This window comes from Garra rufa, chromosome 23, assembly GCF_049309525.1.
Source record: "Garra rufa chromosome 23, GarRuf1.0, whole genome shotgun sequence".
Classification (NCBI taxonomy): domain Eukaryota; kingdom Metazoa; phylum Chordata; class Actinopteri; order Cypriniformes; family Cyprinidae; genus Garra; species Garra rufa.
In genome coordinates, this window is record NC_133383.1 from 2,934,557 (window position 1) to 2,959,584 (window position 25,028).

Sequence of the window (25,028 nt, forward strand, 5' to 3'; positions counted from 1 at the left end):
CACTCTGAAGATCTGAATCAAAAGATTCACAACCCTGCTCTGAAGTCCCAATCTAAAAAGTGATTCATGAACCCGCTCCGAAGTTCCGATCAAAATCAAATGATTCATGAACCTTTTCCGAAGTTCCATTCTGAGTCAAATAAGCACTCTGAAGATCTGAATTAAAAGATTCACGAACCCGCTCCAAAGTTCTGATCTGAGTCAAATGATTCGCGAAACCTCTCTAAAGTTTAGATCTGAGTCAAAAGATTCACAAATCTGCACCAAAGTTCCGATCTAAATCAAATGATTCACAAACCGTCTCCTAGGTTTCAATCTGATTCAAAATCCAAAGATTCATGAACCCGCTACGAATTTCCGATCAAAATCAAATGATTCACAAACCCTTTCCAAAGTTCCATTCTGAGTCAAATACGCACTCCGAAGTTTCGATTTGATTCAAAAGATTCGCGAACCGTCTCTGATGTTTCGATCTGAATCCAAAGGTGCACAACCCTGATCCGAAGTTTAGATCTGAGTCAAAAGATTCACAAACCATTTCCAAAGTTCCATTCTAAATCAAATGATTCACAAATCTTCTCCTAGGTTTCAATCTGATTCAACAGATTCACAAACCCTCTCTGAAGTTCCAATCTAAATAAAATGATTTGCTCCAAATTTCCGATCTGAAACAAATGATTAGCAGACCATCATTTCAAATCAGGACTCTGAACACAGGTTATTTAATTCTCAAAATGATTTGCGAACCAAAAAGCCTGATCTAAATCAAATGATACACGATACACGCTACGAAGTTCCGATTTGAATCAAAAGATTCATGAACCCACTTGGAAGTTCCGATCAAAATCAAATAATTCACAAATTCTTTCCGAAGTTCCGTTCTGAGTCAAATACGCACTCCGAAGATCTGAATTAAATGATTCACGACCCCGCTCCAAAGTTCCAATCTGAGTCAAATGATTCCTTTCCGATGTTTTGATCTAAATCAAAAGATTTGCAAACCCTTTCTGAAGTTCTGTTCTGAATCAAATAATTCACAAACCTTCTACTAAGTTTCGATCTGAGATTTGCAAACCCTTTCCAAAGTTATATTCCGAATCAAATGATTCACAAACCTTCTCCTAAGTTTCAATCTGATTCAACAGATTCGCGAACCTGATTTGCGTCCATGCTCCAAATTTCTGATCTGAAACAAATGATTTGCAGACCATCACTTTTAGATCAGGACACGGAGCGTAGGTCATTTAATTCTCAAAATGATTTGCAAACCAAAAAGCCTGATCTAAAACAAATGATTCGATATGCGCTATGAAGTTTCGGTCTGCATCAAAAGATTAATCTGAATCAAAAGATTAATTTTAGATCAGGACTCGGAGCGTAGGTCATTTAATTCTCAAAATGATTTGCGAACCAAAAAGCCTGATCTAAATCAAATGATACACGATACACGCTACGAAGTTCCGATTTGAATCAAAAGATTCATGAACCCAGTTGGAAGTTTCGATCAAAATCAAATGATTCACAAATTCTTTCCGAAGTTCCATTCTGAGTCAAATACGCACTCCGAAGATCTGAATTAAAAGATTCACGACCCCACTCCAAAGTTCCAATCTGAGTCAAATGATTCCTTTCCGATGTTTTGATGTAAATCAAAAGATTTACGAACCCTTTTCAAAGTTTCATTCCCGAATCAAATGATTCACAAACCTTCTCCTAAGTTTCAATCTGATTCAACAGATTCGCGAACCTGATTTGCGTCCATGCTCCAAATTTCTGATCTGAAACAAATGATTTGCAGACCATCATTTTTAGATCAGGACTCGGAGCGTAGGTCATTTAATTCTCAAAATGATTTGCAAACCAAAAAGCCTGATCTAAATCCAAAGATTCATGAACCTCTACGAAGTTCCGATCAAAATCAAATCATTCACAAACCGTTTCCGAAGTTCCGTTCTGAGTCAAATACGCACTCCGAAGTTTCGATTTGATTCAAAAGATTCGCGAACCGTCTCTGATGTTTCGATCTGAATCCAAAGATGCACAACCCTGATCCGAAGTTTAGATCTGAGTCAAAAGATTCACAAACCCTTTCCAAAGTTCCGTTCTAAATCAAATGATTCACAAATCTTCTCGTAGGTTTCAATCTGATTCAACAGATTCGCGAACCCTCTCCAAAGTTCCAATCTAAATAAAATGATTTGCGTACATGCTCCAAATTTCTAATCTGAAACAAATGATTAGCAGACCATCATTTCAGATCAGGACTCGAAGCGTAGGTCATTTAATTCTCAAAATGATTTGTGAACCAAAAAGCCTGATCTAAATCAAATGATTCACGATACGCGCTACGAAGTTCCAATCTGAATCAAAAGATTCATGAACCCTTTCCGAAGTTCCGTTCTGAGTCAAATACGCACTCCGAAGATCTAAATCAAAAGATTCACAAACCCGCTCCAATGTTTCGATCTAAATCAAAAGATTCGCAAACCCTTTCCGATGTTTCAATCTAAATCAAGAGATTTGCAAACCCTTTACAAAGTTCCATTCTGAATCAAATGATTCACAAACCTTCTCCGAAGTTTCGATTTGATTCAAAAGATTCGCGAACCCTCTCTGATGTTTCGATCTGAATCCAAAGATACACAACCCTGATCCGAAGTTCAGATCTGAGTCAAAAGATTCACGAATCCGCTCCAAAGTTCCAATCTGAGTCAAATGAATCACGATCTGCGCTCTAAAGCCCCGAACCATCTTTTCAGATCAGTACTTGAAGCAGGGATTATTCAACTTGCAAAATGATTCGCGAACCCGCTGCAAAGTCCGAATTAATACAAATGATTCGCGATCCGATTGGAGCGCTTCAAAACAGTGAATCATTTTGCGACGCAATGGTTTAAGCGATACAGAGATTCGAAAAGCTTCGTTCCACCCATCAATGCGTGATTTTTAAAACCACCAGACAGGAAGTAGTACAACTGGCTTAGCATGCTAGTTTTATGAGATTAACTGAAATAAGAGAAAAACTTAAGTATGTTTACAAATAAAATATCTATATGGACTTTCCATGTCGGAGACATCCCACACACATCTGCAAACATGTTCAGGTGAGATTACGTTTTTTTTTTTTTTTACAAATGAAAACAAGAGCGGTTTATCCGGGGCTGATTAAAATGTGTACATGAAATTAATACATTAGGAAAAACATTTATCTGTTTAGTTTAACTTTCTTCAATTTTAAGAATATAAAAATCCTAAATCAGTCAAATCCGCATCTTTATATTATCTAATTTTAATTCGACTGTGATATAGACAACATTTGTGCTCGTGTTTTGCTTGTGAGTTTTGTAGTGACAGGTTTCCGCCGTTTGCTGCAGTTGCTCGTTTGAGTCTGAAGGGGGCGGAAGTTGGTGTCACTTCCTGATCCGGGGAGGGGAAGCGCGTGCGCTTATTTATCCTCGGTTTTTATTACGAGCTGCAAATTACAGAGGTAAACCCAACCATTCGTTTCAGACTTAAGTTCTATTTCATCTTTAACCACATTTATGCGTAAGAAAAAAAAAGCCTGTCCTCGTTATTTGCTGCTGTTCGTTATTTTGCTCTGAGCACTTGTCTCAACAAAGAAGCTAACAGCTAGTATGCTAATGTGTTTGTGTTGTAGTGTTATCAAACACAGAAATATCACACTTTTAGTCTTGTTCAGGTGACCACGTAACATATAAACGAAAACGAACGGATTTAGGTAGATACTTTGAGTTAAATAGTGAATTAAATGCGTTAGACGACCTGAGAGATATTAGCATTGTTAGCAGCTGTCATGGCTGTTCTCTGATTTGCATTTGACTCCATTTATTGAATTATCAAAGCCTGCCGTAAAAAGAGATTAAATATAAACAGATTTTTTTTAATTAAATGTTGAAACGTACATATTTGCGAAGTGATTCTCTTTGCAAAGCTTATATCAGATGTTTATTTAGCAGTTATTTCTAATTTCCTGCTTATTAAAGTGTGCTGCATGCCTTTTAACATATTAAAAGTCATTCTTTAGGCCTTAGCAATAAGTATCTTCATTTAACATATTTTTTACACTACCAGTCAAAAGTTTTTGAACAGTAAGATTTTTAAAGTTAAAAAAAAAAAAGTATCTTCTGCTCACCAAGCCTGCAATTATTTGATCCAAAGTACAGCAAAAACAGTAAAATTGTGAAATATTTTTACTATTTAAAATAACTGCTTTCTATTTGAATATGTTTTAACCTTTTAATTTATTTCTGTCACCAAAGCTGCATTTTTAGCATCATTACTCATTTTTCAGTGTCACATGGTTCTTCAGAAATCATTCTAATATGCTGATTTGCTGCTCAAAAACATTTATTTTTATTATTATATATAATATGATATATTAGAGTATTATTATTAATACTATTATTAAAGTGTTATTATCAATATTTAAAACGGTGAGCTTTTTTTCAGGATTTTTTGATGCATAGAAAGCCAAATATCAGCATTTATCTGAAATAAAAAGCTTTTGTAACATAAGATTGGAGTCATAATTTTTATATTATAGAATCATTATTATTCTATATTATTAATTCTATTAATTGTTTATTATTATATTTAGTTATAGAAATTAAAACTTTTATTTAACAAGGATGCTTTAACGTGATGATAAAGACATTTATTATGTTACAAAAGATTTCAATTTCAGATAAATGCTGTTATTCTGAACTGAAACGATTTCTACTCATCTGTTGTCAACTTAATAATAATAATAAAAGTTTTTGAGCAGCAAGTCAGAATATTAGAATGATTTCTGAACCAGCATCTGATACTAAAGACTGGAGTAATGATGCTAAAAATTCAGCTTTGAAATCACAGAATAAATTACATTTTAAAACATATTCAAATAGAAAGCATTTATTTTAAAAACTAAAAATATTTTGTGATTTTACGGTTTCGGCTGTGCTTTGGATTAAATAAATAAGGTTAATTACGATGTCAATGATGTTATTCAAAGGTTTAATGCTGGATTGAAAGCATCAGGCCCTTGTTCCTCGTCTGACCGTCGTGTATGTTCATTCTGATTGATTGTCCTTGTTTCTAAGTTTTCAGACTGTGGTCCTGGAGGGTCCTGTGCTGGGTTTCTTGAACTCGACATGAGTTTAGAGTTGTAAATAGAGGCTTTTATTGGGACGGACTAGAGTTTGGATGTTCTGAAAGCCCCTGACGCAGGGAAACGCTCTATTTCCTCGAAGGTTAAAGCCATGTCGGACGGACGGATCTACGTGGGAAACCTTCCCATGGACGTCCAGGAGAGGGACATTGAGGATCTCTTCTACAAATACGGAAAAATTCGGGATATTGAGCTGAAGAACAACAGAAGCACCATCCCGTTTGCCTTCGTGCGATTTGAGGACCCACGGTGAGTCGCGCGGCCTCCCGGAACACGCGGACGAGGCTTTTTCAAGTGTAGAACGCAAATTAGGAGCACTTTCCCTCTCTTCCTCTAGGGATGCGGAGGACGCCGTCTTTGGAAGGAATGGATATGGATTTGGAGACTGTAAGCTGCGTGTGGAATATCCTCGATCTTCTGGATCCAAATTTAGTGGACCTGGAGGAGGAGGAGGAGGAGGAGGAGGAGGAGGAGGACCACGGGGACGCTTCGGGCCCCCGACGCGCAGATCTGAGTTTCGTGTTATTGTGACGGGTGAGTTAACAGGATTGAGGCAAGAATATAGAGTATTAAGAATCATACTTCAATGGATTGTGTAGCAGGGATATTATAGTTAACTAAAACAAAAAATCATTACTTGAAAATAAATATTAACTGCATAAAATGTAAGACTGCCAAGGCACCATTGCTTATTTTTATTTAAAGTATCTTGTACTAAAATAACTAAAACTGAAATAAAAGACAATAAAAACACTGTGGACCGAAAAGGCAAAAACACACCAAAAATTACTGAAACGTTAAAGAAAATAAAAATTAAAACAGAAAATATAAAAAAATCTATTACTGTACAAAAAAGTAATTTATAAATGAATAAACAAAAATAACAAGTGTATACAATTTTTTTTACATTTATATTTGATGAATTTTTAGAAAAATATAAGAATTTTGATGTACTAAAATAGGGCTGCAACGATTCGTCGACGTTGTCGACAAAAATCGATAATAGAAATAGTCGACAATGAATTTCATTGTCGATGTTGTCGCCAGACAACCGAGTGAGGCATCTTTCTGCCGAGAGTCGCACATACGCAGCTTCTATGCTGAGCGATAACATACAGAAATGGCGGCGTCCAACGCAGCAGCTGCGCGTACCAAAACAAGCCCGTTTCACACATACTCCGTCTGCAGTGCGTTTTTTTTTCCACACCCATGTTAACGGATTAGAACGTTCACAATGTACGGACTGCAAACGCGTTCTGTGTGAAAGCAAAACGAGTCTGTGCTTCTTCTGCACCGCATACGTAACGCACATGGACTGTAGACGCACTGCAGACTGAGTATGTATGAAACAGGCGTAAAGTTTGGGAGCATTTTAGCCTGCTATGGCGAATTAAAATATTACCTGCATGGTTTGTAAAGCAGTCCTTGCGCATCACGGCAGCACCTCTGTGATGCACGAACATTTAAAGAGAAAGCACGTCGGACAGTTGAATGAAACGGAGTTTGGCTGGCCTCGGTAAGATTTAAATAACATGGAAGCCAATACGTTTTGTTTTGGATATACATTTTTGTTTACTGTTTTATTGCTGCTGATGGTTTACAGGAAGAAAATGTTTACTTGATTTTAATTTATTTTTTCTTATAAAACAAATGTGCCTGTCCATTAAAAAAATTATAGAGTTTCTTAATTTATGCATTTATGTCTGTACTGACCGAGCACTGTGCCTAATTGGTTTTAGACAGGGCATTTTTATTTACTTTTAGTATGAATTGGCCTATCAGCAGCAAAATATGCATTTTTCATTGAAGTACCCCCTTCTTTCTTGTGTTTACTATAATTTTCCACATAATTAAAGCAATCTCATGCTAAATTTGAGAAAAATTGAATAATTATCCGATTAGTCGACTAATCGTTTCAATAGTCGGTGACTAGTCGACTATTAAAATAGTCGTTAGTTGCAGCCCTATACTAAAATAAGAGAATAAAAACAAAAAAAAATACTGATGTTAAAAAAATAAAAATGAAAACAGAAAACATAAAAATAAAATATATTATCTATAATCTATTAATGTACAAAAAATAATAAATCAATAAATGAACAAAAACAACAAGTTTATACCATTTTTACATTAATATTTGACAAAATATTTGAAATAAAAATATTTTTTTCTAAAATGTTAAAGAAAATAAAAGTTAAAACAGAAAATATAAAAATTAAATAAATGAACAAAAATGAGTTTATACAATTTTTACAATAATATTTGACAAAAAATTGAAATAAAAGATTTTTTTTTTCTAAAATGTTAAAGAAAATAAAAATTAAAACAGAAAATATAAAAATCTATAATCTATTATTGTACAAAAAATAATAAATAAATGAACAAAAATAACAAGTATATACCGTCTTTTTTCATTTATATTTGATAAATTAATCTAGAAACATATAAGAATTTTGATGTGCTAAAATAATGAAAACTGAAATTAAATAATAAAACCCCAAAAACATTACTAAAATGTGAAAGAAAATATAAAAAATAAAATCTTGTTCAAAATATTAACAAAAACTATAATTGTATATCAGTAATACTAAAATAACATTATTTTACAAGAAAAAATAAATAAAACCAACAAACATATACAATCTTTTAAATTGAAATTTGATCAACTTATTTGAAAAAATATAAGTTTAAATTCAATTTACTAAAATAGCTAAAACTGAAATAAAAGAGAAACCACATAAAATTACTAAAACATTAAAGAAAATAAAAATGAAAACAGAAAGTATAAAAACTAAATCTATTACTGTACAAAAAATAATTAATAAATGAATGAACAAAAATAACAAGTGTATACAATTTTTTACATTTATATTTGATGAATTTTTAGAAAAATATAAAAATTTTGATGTACTAAAATAAGAGAATAAAAACAAAAAATACTAATATGTAAAAAATAAATAAACAGAAAACATAAAAATAAAATCTATTATCTATAATCTATTATTGTACAAAAAATAATAAATCAATAAATGAACAAAAATAACAAGTTTATACCATTTTTTACATTAATATTTGACTAAAAAATATTTGAAATAAAAAAGAATAATTTATTTTCTAAAATGTTAAAGAAAATAAAAATTAAAACAGAAAATATAAAAATCTATAATCTATTATTGTACAAAAAATAATAAATAAATGAACAAAAATAACAAGTATATACCGGCTTTTTACATTAATATTTGATAAATTAATCTAGAAAAATAAAAGAATTTTGATGTGCTAAAATAATTAAAACTGAAATTAAATAATAAAACCCCAAAAACATTACTAAAATGTGAAAGAAAATAAAAACAGAAAATATTGTTCAAAATATTAACAAAAACTATAATTGTATATCAGTATTACTAAAATAACATTATTTTACAAGAAAAAAATAAATAAAACCAACAAACATATACAATCTTTTAAATTGAAATTTGATAAACTTATTTGAAAAAATATGTTTAAATTCAATTTACTAAAATAGCTAAAACTGAAATAAAAGAGAAACCACATAAAATTACTAAAACATTAAAGAAAATAAAAATGAAAACAAAATATAAAAATAAAATCTAGTTCAAAATATAAAACGAAAACTATTTCAATAATAGTAAAGTAACATATTATTTAACAAAAATAAATAAATGAATGAACAATAATAACAAGTATATAAAATCTTTTAAATTGATGTTTTATAAACTCATCTGGAAAAATATAATATATAGTTTTATATGTATATATATGTACTTAAATAACTAAAACTGAAATGAAAGACAGAAAAGGCAAAAACACACCAAAAATTACTGAAGCGTTAAAGAAAAAAAAAATTGAACCAAAAAATATTAAAATAAAATATATTATCTATAATCTATTATTGTACAAAAAATAATAAATCAATAAATGAACAAAAATAACAAGTTTATACCATTTTTTACATTAATATTTGACTAAAAAATATTTGAAATAAAAAAGAATAATTTATTTTCTAAAATGTTAAAGAAAATAAAAATTAAAACAGAAAATATAAAAATCTATAATCTATTATTGTACAAAAAATAATAAATAAATGAACAAAAATAACAAGTATATACCGGCTTTTTACATTAATATTTGATAAATTAATCTAGAAAAATAAAAGAATTTTGATGTGCTAAAATAATTAAAACTGAAATTAAATAATAAAACCCCAAAAACATTACTAAAATGTGAAAGAAAATAAAAACAGAAAATATTGTTCAAAATATTAACAAAAACTATAATTGTATATCAGTAATACTAAAATAACATTATTTTACAAGAAAAAAATAAATAAAACCAACAAACATATACAATCTTTTAAATTGAAATTTGATAAACTTATTTGAAAAAATATGTTTAAATTCAATTTACTAAAATAGCTAAAACTGAAATAAAAGAGAAACCACCTAAAATTACTAAAACATTAAAGAAAAGAAAATGAAAACAAAATATAAAAATAAAATCTATTACTGTACAAAAAATAATTAAATGAATGAACAAAAATAACAAGTGTATACAATTTTTTACATTTATATTTGATGAATTTTTAGAAAAATATAAGAATTTTGATGTACTAAAATAAGGGAATAAAAACCTAAAAAAATACTAATGTTAAAAAAAAATGAAAACAGAAAACGTAAAAATAAAATCTATTATCTATAATCTATTATTGTACAAAAAATAATAAATCAATAAATAAACAAAAATAACAAGTTTATACCATTTTTTACATTAATATTTGACTAAAAAATATTTGAAATAAAAGAGAATAATTTTTTTTCTAAAAAGTTAAAGAAAATAAAAATTAAAACAGAAAATATCAAAATCTTTAATCTATTATTTTACAAAAAATAATAAATAAATGAACATTTATATATTTATACATTTATATTTGATAAATTAATCTAGAAAAATATAAGAATTTTGATGTGCTAAAATAATTAAAACTTAAATAATAAAACCCCAAAAACATGACTAAAATGTGAAAGAAAATAAAAACAGAAAATATAAAAAATAAAATCTTGTTCAAAATATTAACAAAAACTATAATTGTATATCAGTAATACTAAAATAACATAATTTTACAAGAAAAAATAAATAAAACCAACAAACATATACAATCTTTTAAATTGAAATTTGATAAACTTATTTGAAAAAATATGTTTAAATTCAATTTACTAAAATAGCTAAAACTGAAATAAAAGAGAAACCGCATAAAATTACTAAAACATTAAAGAAAATAAAAATGAAAACAAAATATAAAAATAAAATCTAGTTCCAAATATAAAACGAAAACGATTTCAATAATAGTAAAGTAACATATTATTTAACAAAAATAAATAAATGAATGAACAATAACAAGTATATAAAATCTTTTAAATTGATGTTTTATAAACTCATCTGGAAAAATATAATATATATTTTTATATATATATATGTATATATATATGTACTAAAATAACTAAAACTGAAATGAAAGAGAATAAAAACACTGGACAGAAAAGGCAAAAACACACCAAAAATTACTGAAGCGTTAAAGGGAAAAAAAATTGAACCAAAAAATATTAAAATAAAATATATTATCTATAATCTATTCTATCTATTGTACAAAAAGTAAATAAATGAACAAAAATAACAAGTGTATACAATTTTCTACATTTATATTTGATAAATTAATATAGAATGATAAAAGAATTTTGATGCACTAAAATAACTAAAACTGAAATAAAAGAGAAAAACAAGAAATTACTAAAACATTAAAAAATAAAAATGAAAACAAAATATAAAAATAATCTATTATAATATATTATTGTACAAAAAAAAATAACAAAAATAACAAGTGTATACAGTTTTTTACATTTATATTTGATAAATTAATGTAGGAAAATATAAGAATTTTGATTTACTAAAATAAAACTGAAATAAAAGAGAATAACAACAAAAAAATTCTAAAATGTTAAACAAAGTAAAAATATAAAAATAAAATCTATTATCTGTTATTGTACTAAAGATTATAAATAAATAAATGAACAAACATAATAAGTATATACAATTTTTTGCATTTATATTTGATAAATTAATCTGGAAAAATATAAGAATTTTGATGCACCAAAATAACTAAAACTGAAATAAAAGAATAAAAACAAAAAATGAATGAAACATTAAATATAAAATATAAAAAAATATAAAAATATAAAAATAAAACTGTTCAAAATATTAACAAATACTATAAAAGTATATCAGTAATACTAAAATAACATGATTTTTCAATAAATAAATTAATAACAATTATATACAATCTTTTAAATTGATTTTTGATCAATTAATCTGGAAAAATATAAGCATTTTGACTAACTAAAATAATTAAAACTGAAATAAAAGAATAAAAATACCAAAAATGACTAAAATGTGAAAGAAAATAAAAATGAAAACAGAAAATATTAAAATAAAACCTAGTTCAAAATATTAACAAAAACTAGTATTTCAAAAATAGTATTAGATATTATAGTTAACTAAAACAAAAAATCATTACTTGAAAATAAATCAAATAAATAGTAACTGCATAAAATATAAGACTCATTTTATTTCAGTTTATGTAATTTTTCTTGATGTACTGAAATAAAAGAGAATAAAAACACTGTAGACAGAAAAGGCAAAAACACAAACTATTACTGAAACGTTAAAGAAAATAAAAATGAAAACAGAATATATAAAAATAAAATCCAGTTCAAAATATTAACAAAAACTATAATAGTATTTCAATAATAGTAAAGAAACATATATTATTTAACAAAAATAAATCTATTAAAAAAATCTATTATCTATAATTTATTATTGTACAAAAATAATAAATAAATGAACAAAAATAACAAGTGTATACCATTTTTTACATTTATATTTGAGAAATTAATCTAGAATGATATGAGAATTTTGATGCACTAAAATAACTAAAACTTGAAAAATTAAAACAGAAAATATAAAAATCTATAATCTATTATTGTACAAAAAATAATAAATAAATGAACAAAAATAACAAGTATATACCGGCTTTTTACATTAATATTTGATAAATTAATCTAGAAAAATAAAAGAATTTTGATGTGCTAAAATAATTAAAACTGAAATTAAATAATAAAACCCCAAAAACATTACTAAAATGTGAAAGAAAATATAAAAAATAAAATCTTGTTCAAAATATTAACTAAAACTATAATTGTATGTCAGTAATACTAAAATAACATTATTTTACAAGAATAAATAAATAAAACCAACAAACATATACAATCTTTTAAATTTAAATTTGATCAACTTATTTGAAAAAATATTTGAAAAGTTTAAATTCAATTTACTAAAATAGCTAAAACTGAAATAAAAGAGAAACCACATAAAATTACTAAAACATTAAAGAAAATAAAAATGAAAACAAAATATAAAAATAAAATCTAGTTCAAAATATAAAACGAAAACTATTTCAATAATAGTAAAGTAACATATTATTTAACAAAAATAAATAAATGAATGAACAATAATAAGTATATAAAATCTTTTAAATTGATGTTTTATAAACTCATCTGGAAAAATATAATATATAGTTTTATATGTATATATATGTACTTAAATAACTAAAACTGAAATGAAAGACAGAAAAGGCAAAAACACACCAAAAATTACTGAAGCGTTAAAGAAAAAAAAAAATTGAACCAAAAAATATTAAAATAAAATATATTATCTATAATCTATTCTATCTATTGTACAAAAAGTAAATAAATGAACAAAAATAACAAGTGTATACCATTTTTTACATTTATATTTGAGAAATTAATCTAGAATGATATGAGAATTTTGATGCACTAAAATAACTAAAACTGAAATAAAAGAGTTTAAAACACTGGACAGAAAAGGCAAAAAACACAAAAAATAACTGAAACGTTAAAGAAAATAAAAATTAAAATGGAAAATGTAAAAATAAAATCTATTATCTATAATCTATTATTGTACAAACAATTATAAATAAATAAATGAACAAAAATATATACAAAGTATATACAATTTTTCACATTTATATTTGATAAATTAATCTGGAAAAATAAGAATTTTGATGCACTAAAATAACTAACTGAAAATAATAACCCCCCCCCCCCCCCAAAAAAAAATTACTAAAACATTAAAGAAAATAAAACCTTGTTCAAAATATTAACAAATACTATAATACAGGTCCTTCTCAAAAAATTAGCATATTGTGATAAAGTTCATTATTTTCTGTAATGTACTGATAAACATTAGACTTTCATATATTTTAGATTCATTACACACAACTGAAGTAGTTCAAGCCTTTTATTGTTTTAATACTGATGATTTTGGCATACAGCTCATGAAAACCCAAAATTCCTATCTAAAAAAAATAGCATATCATGAAAAGGTTCTCTAAACGAGCTATTAACCTAATCATCTGAATCAACTAATTAACTCTAAACACCTGCAAAAGATTCCTGAGGCTTTTAAAAACTCCCAGCCTGGTTCATTACTCAAAACCGCAATCATGGGTAAGACTGCCGACCAGAAGGCCATCATTGACACCCTCAAGCAAGAGGGTAAGACACAGAAAGATATTTCTGAACGAATAGGCTGTTCCCAGAGTGCTGTATCAAGGCACCTCAGTGGGAAGTCTGTGGGAAGGAAAAAGTGTGGCAGAAAACGCTGCACAACGAGAAGAGGTGACCGGACCCTGAGGAAGATTGTGGAGAAGGACCGATTCCAGACCTTGGGGGACCTGCGGAAGCAGTGGACTGAGTCTGGAGTAGAAACATCCTCAGGTCAAGCCACTTTTGAACCAGAAACGGCGGCAGAAGCGCCTGACCTGGGCTACAGAGAAGCAGCACTGGACTGTTGCTCAGTGGTCCAAAGTACTTTTTTCGGATGAAAGCAAATTTTGCATGTCATTGGGAAATCAAGGTGCCAGAGTCTGGAGGAAGACTGGAGAGAGGGAAATGCCAAAATGCCTGAAGTCCAGTGTCAAGTACCCACAGTCAGTGATGGTCTGGGGTGCCATGTCAGCTGCTGGTGTTGGTCCACTGTGTTTTATCAAGGGCAGGGTCAATGCAGCTAGCTATCAGGAGATTTTGGAGCACTTCATGCTTCCATCTGCTGAAAAGCTTTATGGAGATGAAGATTTCATTTTTCAGCACGACCTGGCACCTGCTCACAGTGCCAAAACCACTGGTAAATGGTTTACTGACCATGGTATTACTGTGCTCAATTGGCCTGCCAACTCTCCTGACCTGAACCCCATAGAGAATCTGTGGGATATTGTGAAGAGAAAGTTGAGAGACGCAAGACCCAACACTCTGGATGAGCTTAAGGCCGCTATCGAAGCATCCTGGGCCTCCATAACACCTCAGCAGTGCCACAGGCTGATTGCCTCCATGCCACGCCGCATTGAAGCAGTCATTTCTGCAAAAGGATTCCCGACCAAGTATTGAGTGCATAACTGAACATAATTATTTGAAGGTTGACTTTTTTTGTATTAAAAACACTTTTCTTTTATTGGTCGGATGAAATATGCTAATTTTTTGAGATAGGAATTTTGGGTTTTCATGAGCTGTATGCCAAAATCATCAATATTAAAACAATAAAAGGCTTGAACTACTTCAGTTGTGTTGTAATGAATCTAAATGTGACCCTGGACCACAAAACCAGTCATAAGGTAAAATTTGTTTGTAAAAAAAAGTTTGTTAGGATAGGACAATATTTGAAAATCTGGAATCTGAGGATGCAAAAAAATCAAAATACTGAGAAAATCACCTTTAAAGTTGTCCAAATTAAGTTCTTAACAATGCATATTACTAATCAAAAATTACATTTTGATACATTTACAGTAGGAATTTTACAAAAAATCTTAGTGGAACATGATCTTTACTTAATTTCCTAATGATTTTTGGCATAAAAGAAAAATCAATAATTTTGAACCATACAATGTATTTTTGGCTATTGCTACAAATATACCCCAGCGACTTAAGACTGGTTTTGTGGTCCAGGGTCACATATATGAAAGTCTAATGTTTATCAGTACATTACAGAAAATAATGAACTTTATCACAATATGCTAATTTTTTGAGAAGGACCTGTAGAATATCAGTAATACTAAAATACAATTATTTTACAAAAAGTAAATTAATGAACAGAAATAACACTTATATAAAATAGATTTTTATAAATTCATCTGGAAAAATATAAACATTTTGATTTACTGAATAAAAGAATAAAAACACAAATTACTAAAACGTTAAAGGAAATAAAAATGAAAACAAAATATAAAAATAAAATCTTGTTCAAAATATTAACAAAAACGATAATGGTATTTCAATAATAGTAAAGTAACATATTATTTAACAAAAATAAATAAATGAAGAAAAATAACAATTATATGCAGTCTTTTAAATTGATTTTTGATAAATTCATTTGGAAAAATATAAGAATTGTGATGTACTAAAATAACTAAAACTGAAATAAAAGAATAAAAACACACAAAACATACTAAAACATGAAAACAGAAAACACATACACACAAAAAATAATAAATAAATGAACAAATATATGTATATACAATCTTTTAAAATGATGGTCGATAATTTCTCTTGGGAAAATATCAGATTTTTTTATTTTTTTGTGTCCATGTCCATTAATGTACTTTCTGAGTATTTAAATTGACAGTTCAACCAAAATTAGGATTGTCAGTTTAATCAAACCTTTTTGTTTGTTTGTTTCTCCATTGTAAAATAAATCCATATAAATCCAGCAGTTTGATCCAAGGCTTGTAAAGAGATTTGATCGCTTTATATGACAAACAGACCTCATTCAGGCTGATTAAAAGGATCATTTCTCTTGGATTAAATGCTTGATTCATATGAATTAGTTTTATCTTTTTGGATCTTCATTTTTTGGTTACCTGAACTTTCAATGGAGAGACAAAAGCCTATAAGATAAATTATGGGTTTGGTGAGTAAATGATGACAGAATCTTCAGTTTCAGATGAACTGTCCCTTATAATACTCAAAAGTACATTAATGGATTTTTTTTTTAAGTTTCTCCTAGTAAAATATTACAAAAAATGTATTTATTTATATATTTTTAATTTGTTTGTAAAATATGTTTTTAGTTAGTGTATACAATTAATTTAAGATTTATTCATTAAATCCATTTTAAATCTTAATATTAATTTTAGTTTGCCATTAATTGCCTTTGATGCTGATATGGTGTAAAATGCATTTAATAAAACTAACCTTTAAATCTATATGAACTTAATTGTGACCCTGGACCAAAAAAACTAGTCATAAGGGGCATTTTTTAAATCTGAAATGTAAATAAATAATTTCCATTGATTTATGGAAAATATTTGGCCAAAATACAACTATTTGAAAATCTGGAATCTGATGGTGCAAAAATCTAAATATTGAGAAAATTGCCTTTAAAATTGTCCAAATGAAGTTCTCAGCAATGCATACTACTAATCAAAAATGATGTTTTGGTATATTTAAGGTAGGAAATGCACAAAAGATCTTCATGGAACATGATCTTTACTTAAAATCCTAATGATTTTTGGCATAAAGGAAAAATCAATAATTTTGACCCAGACAGTGTATTTTTGGCTATTGCTACAAACAGGGTCACAATATACATTTAACTTAAGCTTTTATTGTAATGCATTGTAAATGCTTGACTTAAATAGTGCAAAAATAGGATCATTTGTTTGCACGCATCTACATTTTACACACGTTTACAGCACTTTCCTTTATAATTTTCAAGACTGTAGCATAAAAAACATTTTACATTTGTGTCGTGTCTCTTATGCAGGTCTTCCTCCCACCGGAAGCTGGCAGGATCTGAAAGACCACATGCGGGAGGCTGGAGACGTGTGTTTCGCTGATGTGCAGCGTGACGGCGAAGGTGTGGTGGAGTTCCTCAGACGTGAGGATATGGAGTACGCGCTGAGACGCCTCGACGGCACAGAGTTCAGATCCCACCAGGTCAGGGTCTATTGTTTATTTATATTTAATGCATAACTAGCTGACCAGGTTTACACCTCATTGCAAGTTGTATTCTATAGGGATGCACCAAATGTTCGGCAACTGAAGTTATTCGGGCTGAAAATAGCAAAAAAAAGCTCTTTCCGTGTTCGGCCGAATAAGCAAAAAGGCAGAATAAATGATGGCGAACAATGGCGTGACGCTAGGGCTGTTCAATTAATCGAAATTCGGTTTCGATTTCGATTTCTCCTTCAAACGATCATGAAAATGCAGTAATCGAAATGAGACGATTATTGCGCCCCCTTTCCACTGGTGCGCTTTCGCTCCTCCATAAAAGCCTAATTTCACATGCAAATCAGCTAAATCATGTAACGTGACTTTCATAAAACAGTACGTGCTTGATTTATTAATGTTTCTTCGATGTTGTGTTTTTAATAGCGCATAAGAAAACTTGCGCTGCTCTGTGAATGTGCTCATAGACGGAGCAGAACACGGACATTTAAAGGTATCTTTTAGCTCAGGGTGCGCCTAAACGCTCAAATACACGCAACAACATTTCAAAATGAGGCGCTTGGTGAATATTCATGTAAACTGACAAGAGTTATGTCTTAAATGACCATAAACAGTTGAGAATGAAAATATGTGTGCAACAGTATATTGGACCCGTGTGGTACAGCGGCAACACATAATATTCCTTCTGCCGTCTCTGTGCCTAATATGAATAAAACGTAAAAATACAAAGAGAAAAATCACTCGCTGCTCGTGAATGAAGGACGTTTGGAGTTTTAATAAGAAACAAAGCATGTTTAACTATTGCAGTGAAGACCCTGTTTTATTTACATTCAAATAATAACATAAAATTTCTGTAGTACTTTTAGACTACTTTAGATTTGCATACAAATATTCAGTATTTTTTTAAAGCAATCTTTTTTCTCCCTGTATTGCTACCTTTAAATTAATCACTATATAGAGTTTTGGACCCTGTCATAATCATTTAAATAATCGTGATTACAATATTGACCGAAATAATCGTGATTATGATTTTTGCCAAAATTGAGCAGCAAACATGTCGGAAGTGTGGAAGCATTTAAAACTGTCAGAGAAAGGCACAAAAATGATTACAAGCATTGACAGCAAGAGACTGTTTAGAAGTGCATTGCATGTCTTCCATGAGAAGAGAAAGAGCTGGTTGTAGCTGGTTACTGTATGACTGAAATTGTGAAATGGCCTCAAACCATTAGTAAATAAGCTACAGCAGTGTTTCCCATTCATTAACTAGAGTGTGGCGGCCCGCCACAGTTTCATAATAAACCGTTCATACTCGTCATTTTAACATAAAATGTCTTTAACGTTGTGTTTCGTGACATCGCTTTGGCAGAGTGTCCATCAAAGGAACTAAGTGTAATTATGGCGTTATCCTCTCATCAAGTCTGTTTGCGCTGCTTGTTTTAAAGCGAAGCGCACATTTCATTCAGGCGATCAACTTGTCATCGGTGTTTGTGGCGTCTCAGAGTCAGAGCGGCTCCTTTGATTGAGTGCATTTACATGCACGTTCTTAAACCGATTATGCTTAATAAGCCGAAAACGGACATGGTCATAAAAAAACGGTAACCTGTTTTCTTTTACTGGAGTAAGGTAATCGGTGTAAACATAAAACGGTCAACACAAGTAGCTTTCTGCCTCTTGCCCCGATTTCAGGCGGCACGTAAACGCAATAACCCGCTTTCTGTCGGTTTATTGAAGTGCGCATGTGTGATACGTGACAGGAACGCATGGTTAGTGCAGATTTAAGCGCATCTAGACGGAGCAAATGCTTTGCAGTAAAGAAAGGCAGACTCTTTCATGACTCAGAAAATTATAAAAAGTGTTCTGATCTCGTGCAGCAAAAGTAGAAGTGGTTCAGTCAAAACGCTGCATTTATAACTGCATGAGAGGAGGATATGAGCTGTATATTTCAGACTGACATGTTGCAAGCTTTAACATAACTGACAAACATATGGAATACTCGTCAGATACGCAAATTATTATATTTTGAGGACACTAAAAGGAAAAAAAAACGTATCAATAAAGTCGTGTTTCATCTTTGTTTGTATTGTGATTAAAATGCAATGGTTGGTTCTTTGGTGTATTATTAAATATGTTTAGTTGTAGTAGCAGCAACTGCAAAAACTGGCCAGGAAAAAATATTTATGGCTGGTAAATTTTCTCAAGTCACCAGCCATTGGCGGAAAGGTAGTTTTAGGCCCTGCTTGCAAGAATAGAAATTAGGACAAAAGTATTGTAATTTCCCTACTGTGGAATAAGGTAAAGTAATATACCTGTAAAATACTCGTTTTATTTCATTTATTTTATTTTCTAATGACTAATTTATTTACTCATTTGTGACCCTGGACCACAAAACCAGTCATAAGGTTAAATTTGACAAAACTGAGATGTATACATCACATGAAAGCACAATAAATAAGCTTTCTATCGATGTATGGTTTGTTAGGATAGGACAATATTTGGCAGAGATACATCTATTTGAAAATCTGGAATCTGAGGGTGCAAAAAAATTAAAATACTGAGAAAATCACCTTTAAAGTTGTCCAAATTAAGTTCTTAACAATGCATATTACTAATCAAAAATTACATTTTGATATTTATAGTAGGAATTTTACAAAAAATCTTAACTTAATTTCCTAATGATTTTTGACATAAAAGAAAAATCAATAATTTTGACCCATACCATGTATTTTTGGCTATTGCTACAAATATACCCCAGCGACTTAAGACTGGTTTTGTGGTCCAGGGTCACATTTATTTTACAGTGATGGCTATTACAGTCAGGAATAATAATATAAAATTATTATTATTATTATCATTATATTCTAATTTGTTTGGCTTCCAAATTCACCAGTGCGAGTGTAATTTAGACTGAGACACTATATTACAACTAAAAAGAGGACCGAGTTCCCTTTAAACTTTAATTACAAGTCAATTCACCAGCTTTGCACACTGAACCTGTGTTGAAGTTTTTAATTTTTTTAATTTCTCAAAGTGCACCAGATAGGTCCACCCACCACAGTCTCAAAAAATCCTGTGGGAAACACTATAGAATGTTATGTTGTCTAATACATGCATGAATTGTATTTATTCTGACAGCTCTGCACGAGCTCCTTAGCCAGGGTTCAAAGTCCAAAGCACAAGAAAAATCTGCGTGATGAGAATCATTCATAAATGGCAGCAAAAAGTAGTACTGAGGCAAAGATCTTCTTCAAGCAGCAACCTCCCGCTCTCTCTATTGAAACCAACACGGAAGTGGCTTAATTTTCATCGACTTACTTGCTACAGACTTACTGCAATCTCATAGACGCCCCATGTTAAAATGCCCAACTTTACAGCAGAAAAAAATATATTTACAACCTGGAACAATAAGTGGTTTTGGTCTATATAGCTAATTTTGCCCTTCATGTCAACTGTCAGGGGGGTGATTTTTTTTTAAACTCGTTCGTTTAAGTTATATTAAGCCTTAAAATTCTGCATAATTAAGGGCGTGACCACTTGAGTGACAGGTGGATTGCCACTGCTCTCACCACTGTCGCGCTAGGTGGGCGTGGTTTCAGCACCCACCTAGGGTGACGTCACAGACACTACGTCCATATTTTTTTTTATAGTCTATGGTCTTCTTGCAGGTTTCCGCCAAAATAAAAGTCAACATTCATAAATGTTTGCATTGTAATTTTACTGTTGTTCTGTAAAATAAAAGACAAAAAGACAAAAATAGTGATAACAATCATTACAGCAGCTCTATTAAAACATTTTAACATTGTCCATAACATTAAAAACACATGCCTGATTCTAGAAGAGGTCTTAAAAATGGCCAAAACATATTAGTTTACTAACTTATAGCTTTGTGTTCAGTGTTCAGTAAATATTTTTATATTGTTGTTTTATAATTGATTTATTATCTTTTTTGAAAAGCAGACAAATCTGTCTATTTAATTTATGCAATGGTGGAAAAAAAAGGCAAAATACATGGGAGGAAAAACACAAACAGCATGTTCAGTAATCAGTCTTCGGCCCAGTGTTTAATTTTGTTCAGCTTCGGCCAAGAATTTTCATTTCGGTGCATCCCTAGTAGGGCTGGGTAAAAAATATCGATTCTCCGTTTTTAATCGATCTTCAGTTTAACGCAACGATATCGATTCGGGAAATCCCCGAATCGATTCTTAATGCGCCTGCTTCACGTAAAAGGATATGAATATTCACCTCTCGTCCTGAAGGTGTCACCATCAGCTGCTTTTTTTGCAGAAAATCTGGTGATCAAAAATGATTCGGCTGTAGTTAAGAACTGTTTTATGGACAGTTAGATTGTTTTGTATACGCAGACAAGGGCTTTATGATGGGCCTGTTTTGAACGTTTTAAATCTAGAAAAAAAATGTTTTCTTAAACTTGTTTGAAGTTCTTAATAGATTTCACTGTTGCACATTTACAGTCTTTTTATTTTTTTACAGTAATGTGCATTTTGCAGTTTGTTTACATGGTGTACAATGGATGCACATATTTATGACTTATTGTTACAGTGTTGATTTGACCCTATTATTAATGTAGATGTGCATTTCAGTAATAAACTTAAGTAGGAGAGTTTCAGTTACCAGCATTTATATCAAAATATGGATCCTATGTCTGCAAATCTAACATTTTAAATGAAATATGTGACCCTGGACCACAAAACCAGTCATAAGGTTAAATTTTACAAAACTGAGATATATACATCATATGAAAGCTCAATAAATAAGCTTTCTATTGATGTATGGTTTGTTAGGATAGGACAATATTTGGCCGAGATACATCTATTTGAAAATCTGGAATCTAAGGGTGCAAAAAATCAAAATACTGAGAAAATCACCTTTAAAGTTGTCCAAACTAAGTTCTTAACAATGCATATTACTAATCAAAAATTACATTTTGATAGGTTTACAGTAGGAATTTTACACAAAAATCTTCATGGAACATGATCTTTACTTAATTTCCTAATGATTTTTGACATAAAAGAAAAATCAATAATTTTGACCCATACAATGTATTTTTGGCTGTTGCTACAAATATACCCCAGCGACTTAAGACTGGTTTTGTGGTCCAGGGTCACATATTGATAGCTAATACCCAGCCCTAATCCCTAGTATTCTATATATGTGACCCTGGACCACAAAACCAGTCTTAAGTAAACCAGTCTTAAAGGGATAGTTCACCCAAAAATGAAAGTTTGAAGTTTATCTTCTTACCCCCAGGGCATCCAAGATGTAGGTGACTTTGTTTCTTCAGCAGAACACAAACAAAGATTTTTAACTCAAAGTGGTGCAGTCTGTCAGTCATATAATGGCAGTGGATGGGCACCAAACCTTTAAAAGTAAAAAAAAAACATGCACAGACAAATCCAAATTACACCCTGCGGCTCGTAACGATATATTGATGCCCTAAGACACGAAACGATCGTTTTTTTTGTGACAAACTGAACAGTATTTATATCATGTTTCAACATATCAACATTCGTTCAACAGTAATTGTTTGTGTCACAGGGAGAGACGTCCTACATCAGAGTGATGGAGGAGCGGGGCACAAGCTGGGGTCGCTCACGCTCCCGCTCCAGATCTCGCGGACGTTACACACCCCCGTACCAGAGCAGAGGGTCACCGCCGTCCCGCTACCGATCGCCGCCGCGTCACATGACCCGCCATAGCCCGCCCTCCCGACGAGCCCCGCTCCAGCATCACAGCCCCCCGCCGCGCCACTATCGATGAGCGGACGCCTCTTCGCCGCCTCGCACCCTCTTTTCTTTCTCAGTTTTGTAATTTACATTCCATTGTAGGAACCCCAAAGGCCTTATTCACCGTTCAGTTCACGGAGAGCTTGCGAATGTTAATGATCACGTGGATGTGGTTATGATTGTGAAAGATCTGAAGATGAATAACCCGTTTTGTCCTTTGTGAGTGTTGACATGAGGCAACAGACGTGTAAAGATGTGTTGTTTGTGATTTAATCTGGTCCATTTCATAGACGTCGACTGTTTTATGATTTTTATTTTTTATAATTTGAATAAAAGGCTGCAATTTTAAAACGTTTCTTTCTGGAATCTCCCCATGTGGTTTTTCTTTTGCTTTTTTTCTGGTTTTGTATCATGTGATGATTGTATGCATAATTTTTTTTTTCAATTAAAGCATTGAATCAAAGCTTCTGTATGTTGAGTCATTTTTACAAACTAGTGTTTTGCAGGAATATTAAAAAATAGAGTTGAACCCTTGTGCGACCTTATGGACAGTTTTGTCCATTTCAGTTTTGTTTTTTGTCATAAGTGTGCCTGTGTTAATGCCAACTGCATACATTTTGGCTCAGGTGTTTATTTTTATTGAAATTTTAATATTTCATCCTCATTTCCTTCAAAAAAATACTCACACTCAGGACCTTAAGGACAAAAATGTATACACAGTGAAACCCATTAAAACTGCAATTTTTTAACCCAGGGCCATTTGGCTATAAAATGACACAATATTTGCTAACAAGCATTATATCGGCAAGGCTTCAAATTTTACATTTTTACCATTTTTTACTAGATTGTGCCCTTTTTTTTTCAAATTTGGCATTTTTTTTTTTTTAAATGTAACACTACATAACAAATATAAATGCCTCAAAATGAATGTTGCTGTTCTTCACTGACACACCCAAGAATCTAATAAGCAAAGAAAAAAATTCTGCTTAGCATTTAGTATATGGAAATTGACTACTATTTTTAATTTTTTCATAAAAAAACATCTGTGGCATTATGCAAACAAACCAGCATTTAAAGGGTTACAATTCTGAAAATTAATGAACGTTTGGTATCTATGGATAGAACAGATGCTGGTTAAAAAAATCGACGTCAGTGAAAGTGGAAAAAAATATTAATAAATCATGTTTTTATGACAGTTTTTGGACATGGACATTTTTTTTTTGGAATGCACAAGTTTTTTTTATTCATTTGGAAATGCTGATGTCAACAGATATTTTCGATTAACAAATGTTAAAAAATAACAATATTAAATATTAAAAACTGCTCAATGTTAGATCACATTAATGTAGTTAATAAATATAACCTTACTGTAATGCGTTAATGATTTTTATATAGCAGTTAATTTTTTAAATTATGCTAGGCTTTCAGTATTTTCTTAGTGACATGTTTGAGCAATTGCATATTTAATTCATACGATTTTTTGTTTTATCTGAGCCAATTGTCCACATAAAGTCTAATTGTTTAAATTGAATGATTGGTAACAAATGGAAAACATAATCACAACTGAATATAAACATGAAATTTGCATTTGTCTAAAAATGTCTGAGAAGCCCATTAGTCAGACTTGTAATTATTCCATTAGTGTAATAGACTGATGTATTCTGATTTGATGTCCCATATATGTATTAGGTTTCAGTAATGTTGAAGTCAACACTAACTTTTATTTGTTAAAGGGGAGACACTGCAGGGAAAAACACTGTTTTTTCATAGACCTGGGCTTTTTGGTTTTTCATAGTGTTTTTTTTTTTTCAGACTAGTGGAAAGAAAACATCTAAAAAACACTGTTAAGTATTTCTTTTATAGCATTTTCATCTAAATTTTTCAATTCAGTTCATATTTTTAAGCCGTTTTCTTAAAAAGCGTTTTTTTTCTCCTACACTAAGCAATAAATCTCCACTTCATAAGCAGTTACACACACCAAATTTTACATTTTTATTCCTGCCTATATCCTGAAGGTTTTTACAGATG

The 25,028-nt window shown here is 30.5% G+C and overlaps 1 protein-coding gene across 2 annotated transcripts; it reads left to right on the forward strand.

Annotated features, from left to right (window-relative positions):
* Positions 1 to 3,397: 3,397 nt before the first annotated feature.
* srsf9 (serine and arginine rich splicing factor 9) lies at positions 3,398 to 23,435 on the forward strand. Of its 2 annotated transcripts, none has more exons than XM_073829779.1 (5): positions 3,398 to 3,487; positions 5,103 to 5,419; positions 5,508 to 5,704; positions 17,078 to 17,250; positions 22,813 to 23,435. In XM_073829779.1, the coding sequence occupies exons 2-5, from the start codon at positions 5,262 to 5,264 to the stop codon at positions 23,032 to 23,034; spliced, it is 750 nt and encodes a 249-aa protein (XP_073685880.1). In that variant the 5' UTR covers positions 3,398 to 3,487; positions 5,103 to 5,261; the 3' UTR covers positions 23,035 to 23,435. The 2 variants fall into 2 exon arrangements, with proteins under 2 accessions (XP_073685880.1, XP_073685881.1); XM_073829780.1 differs by having other exon boundaries at positions 3,410 to 3,487; positions 5,253 to 5,419.
* The last annotated feature ends 1,593 nt before the right edge of the window (positions 23,436 to 25,028 follow it).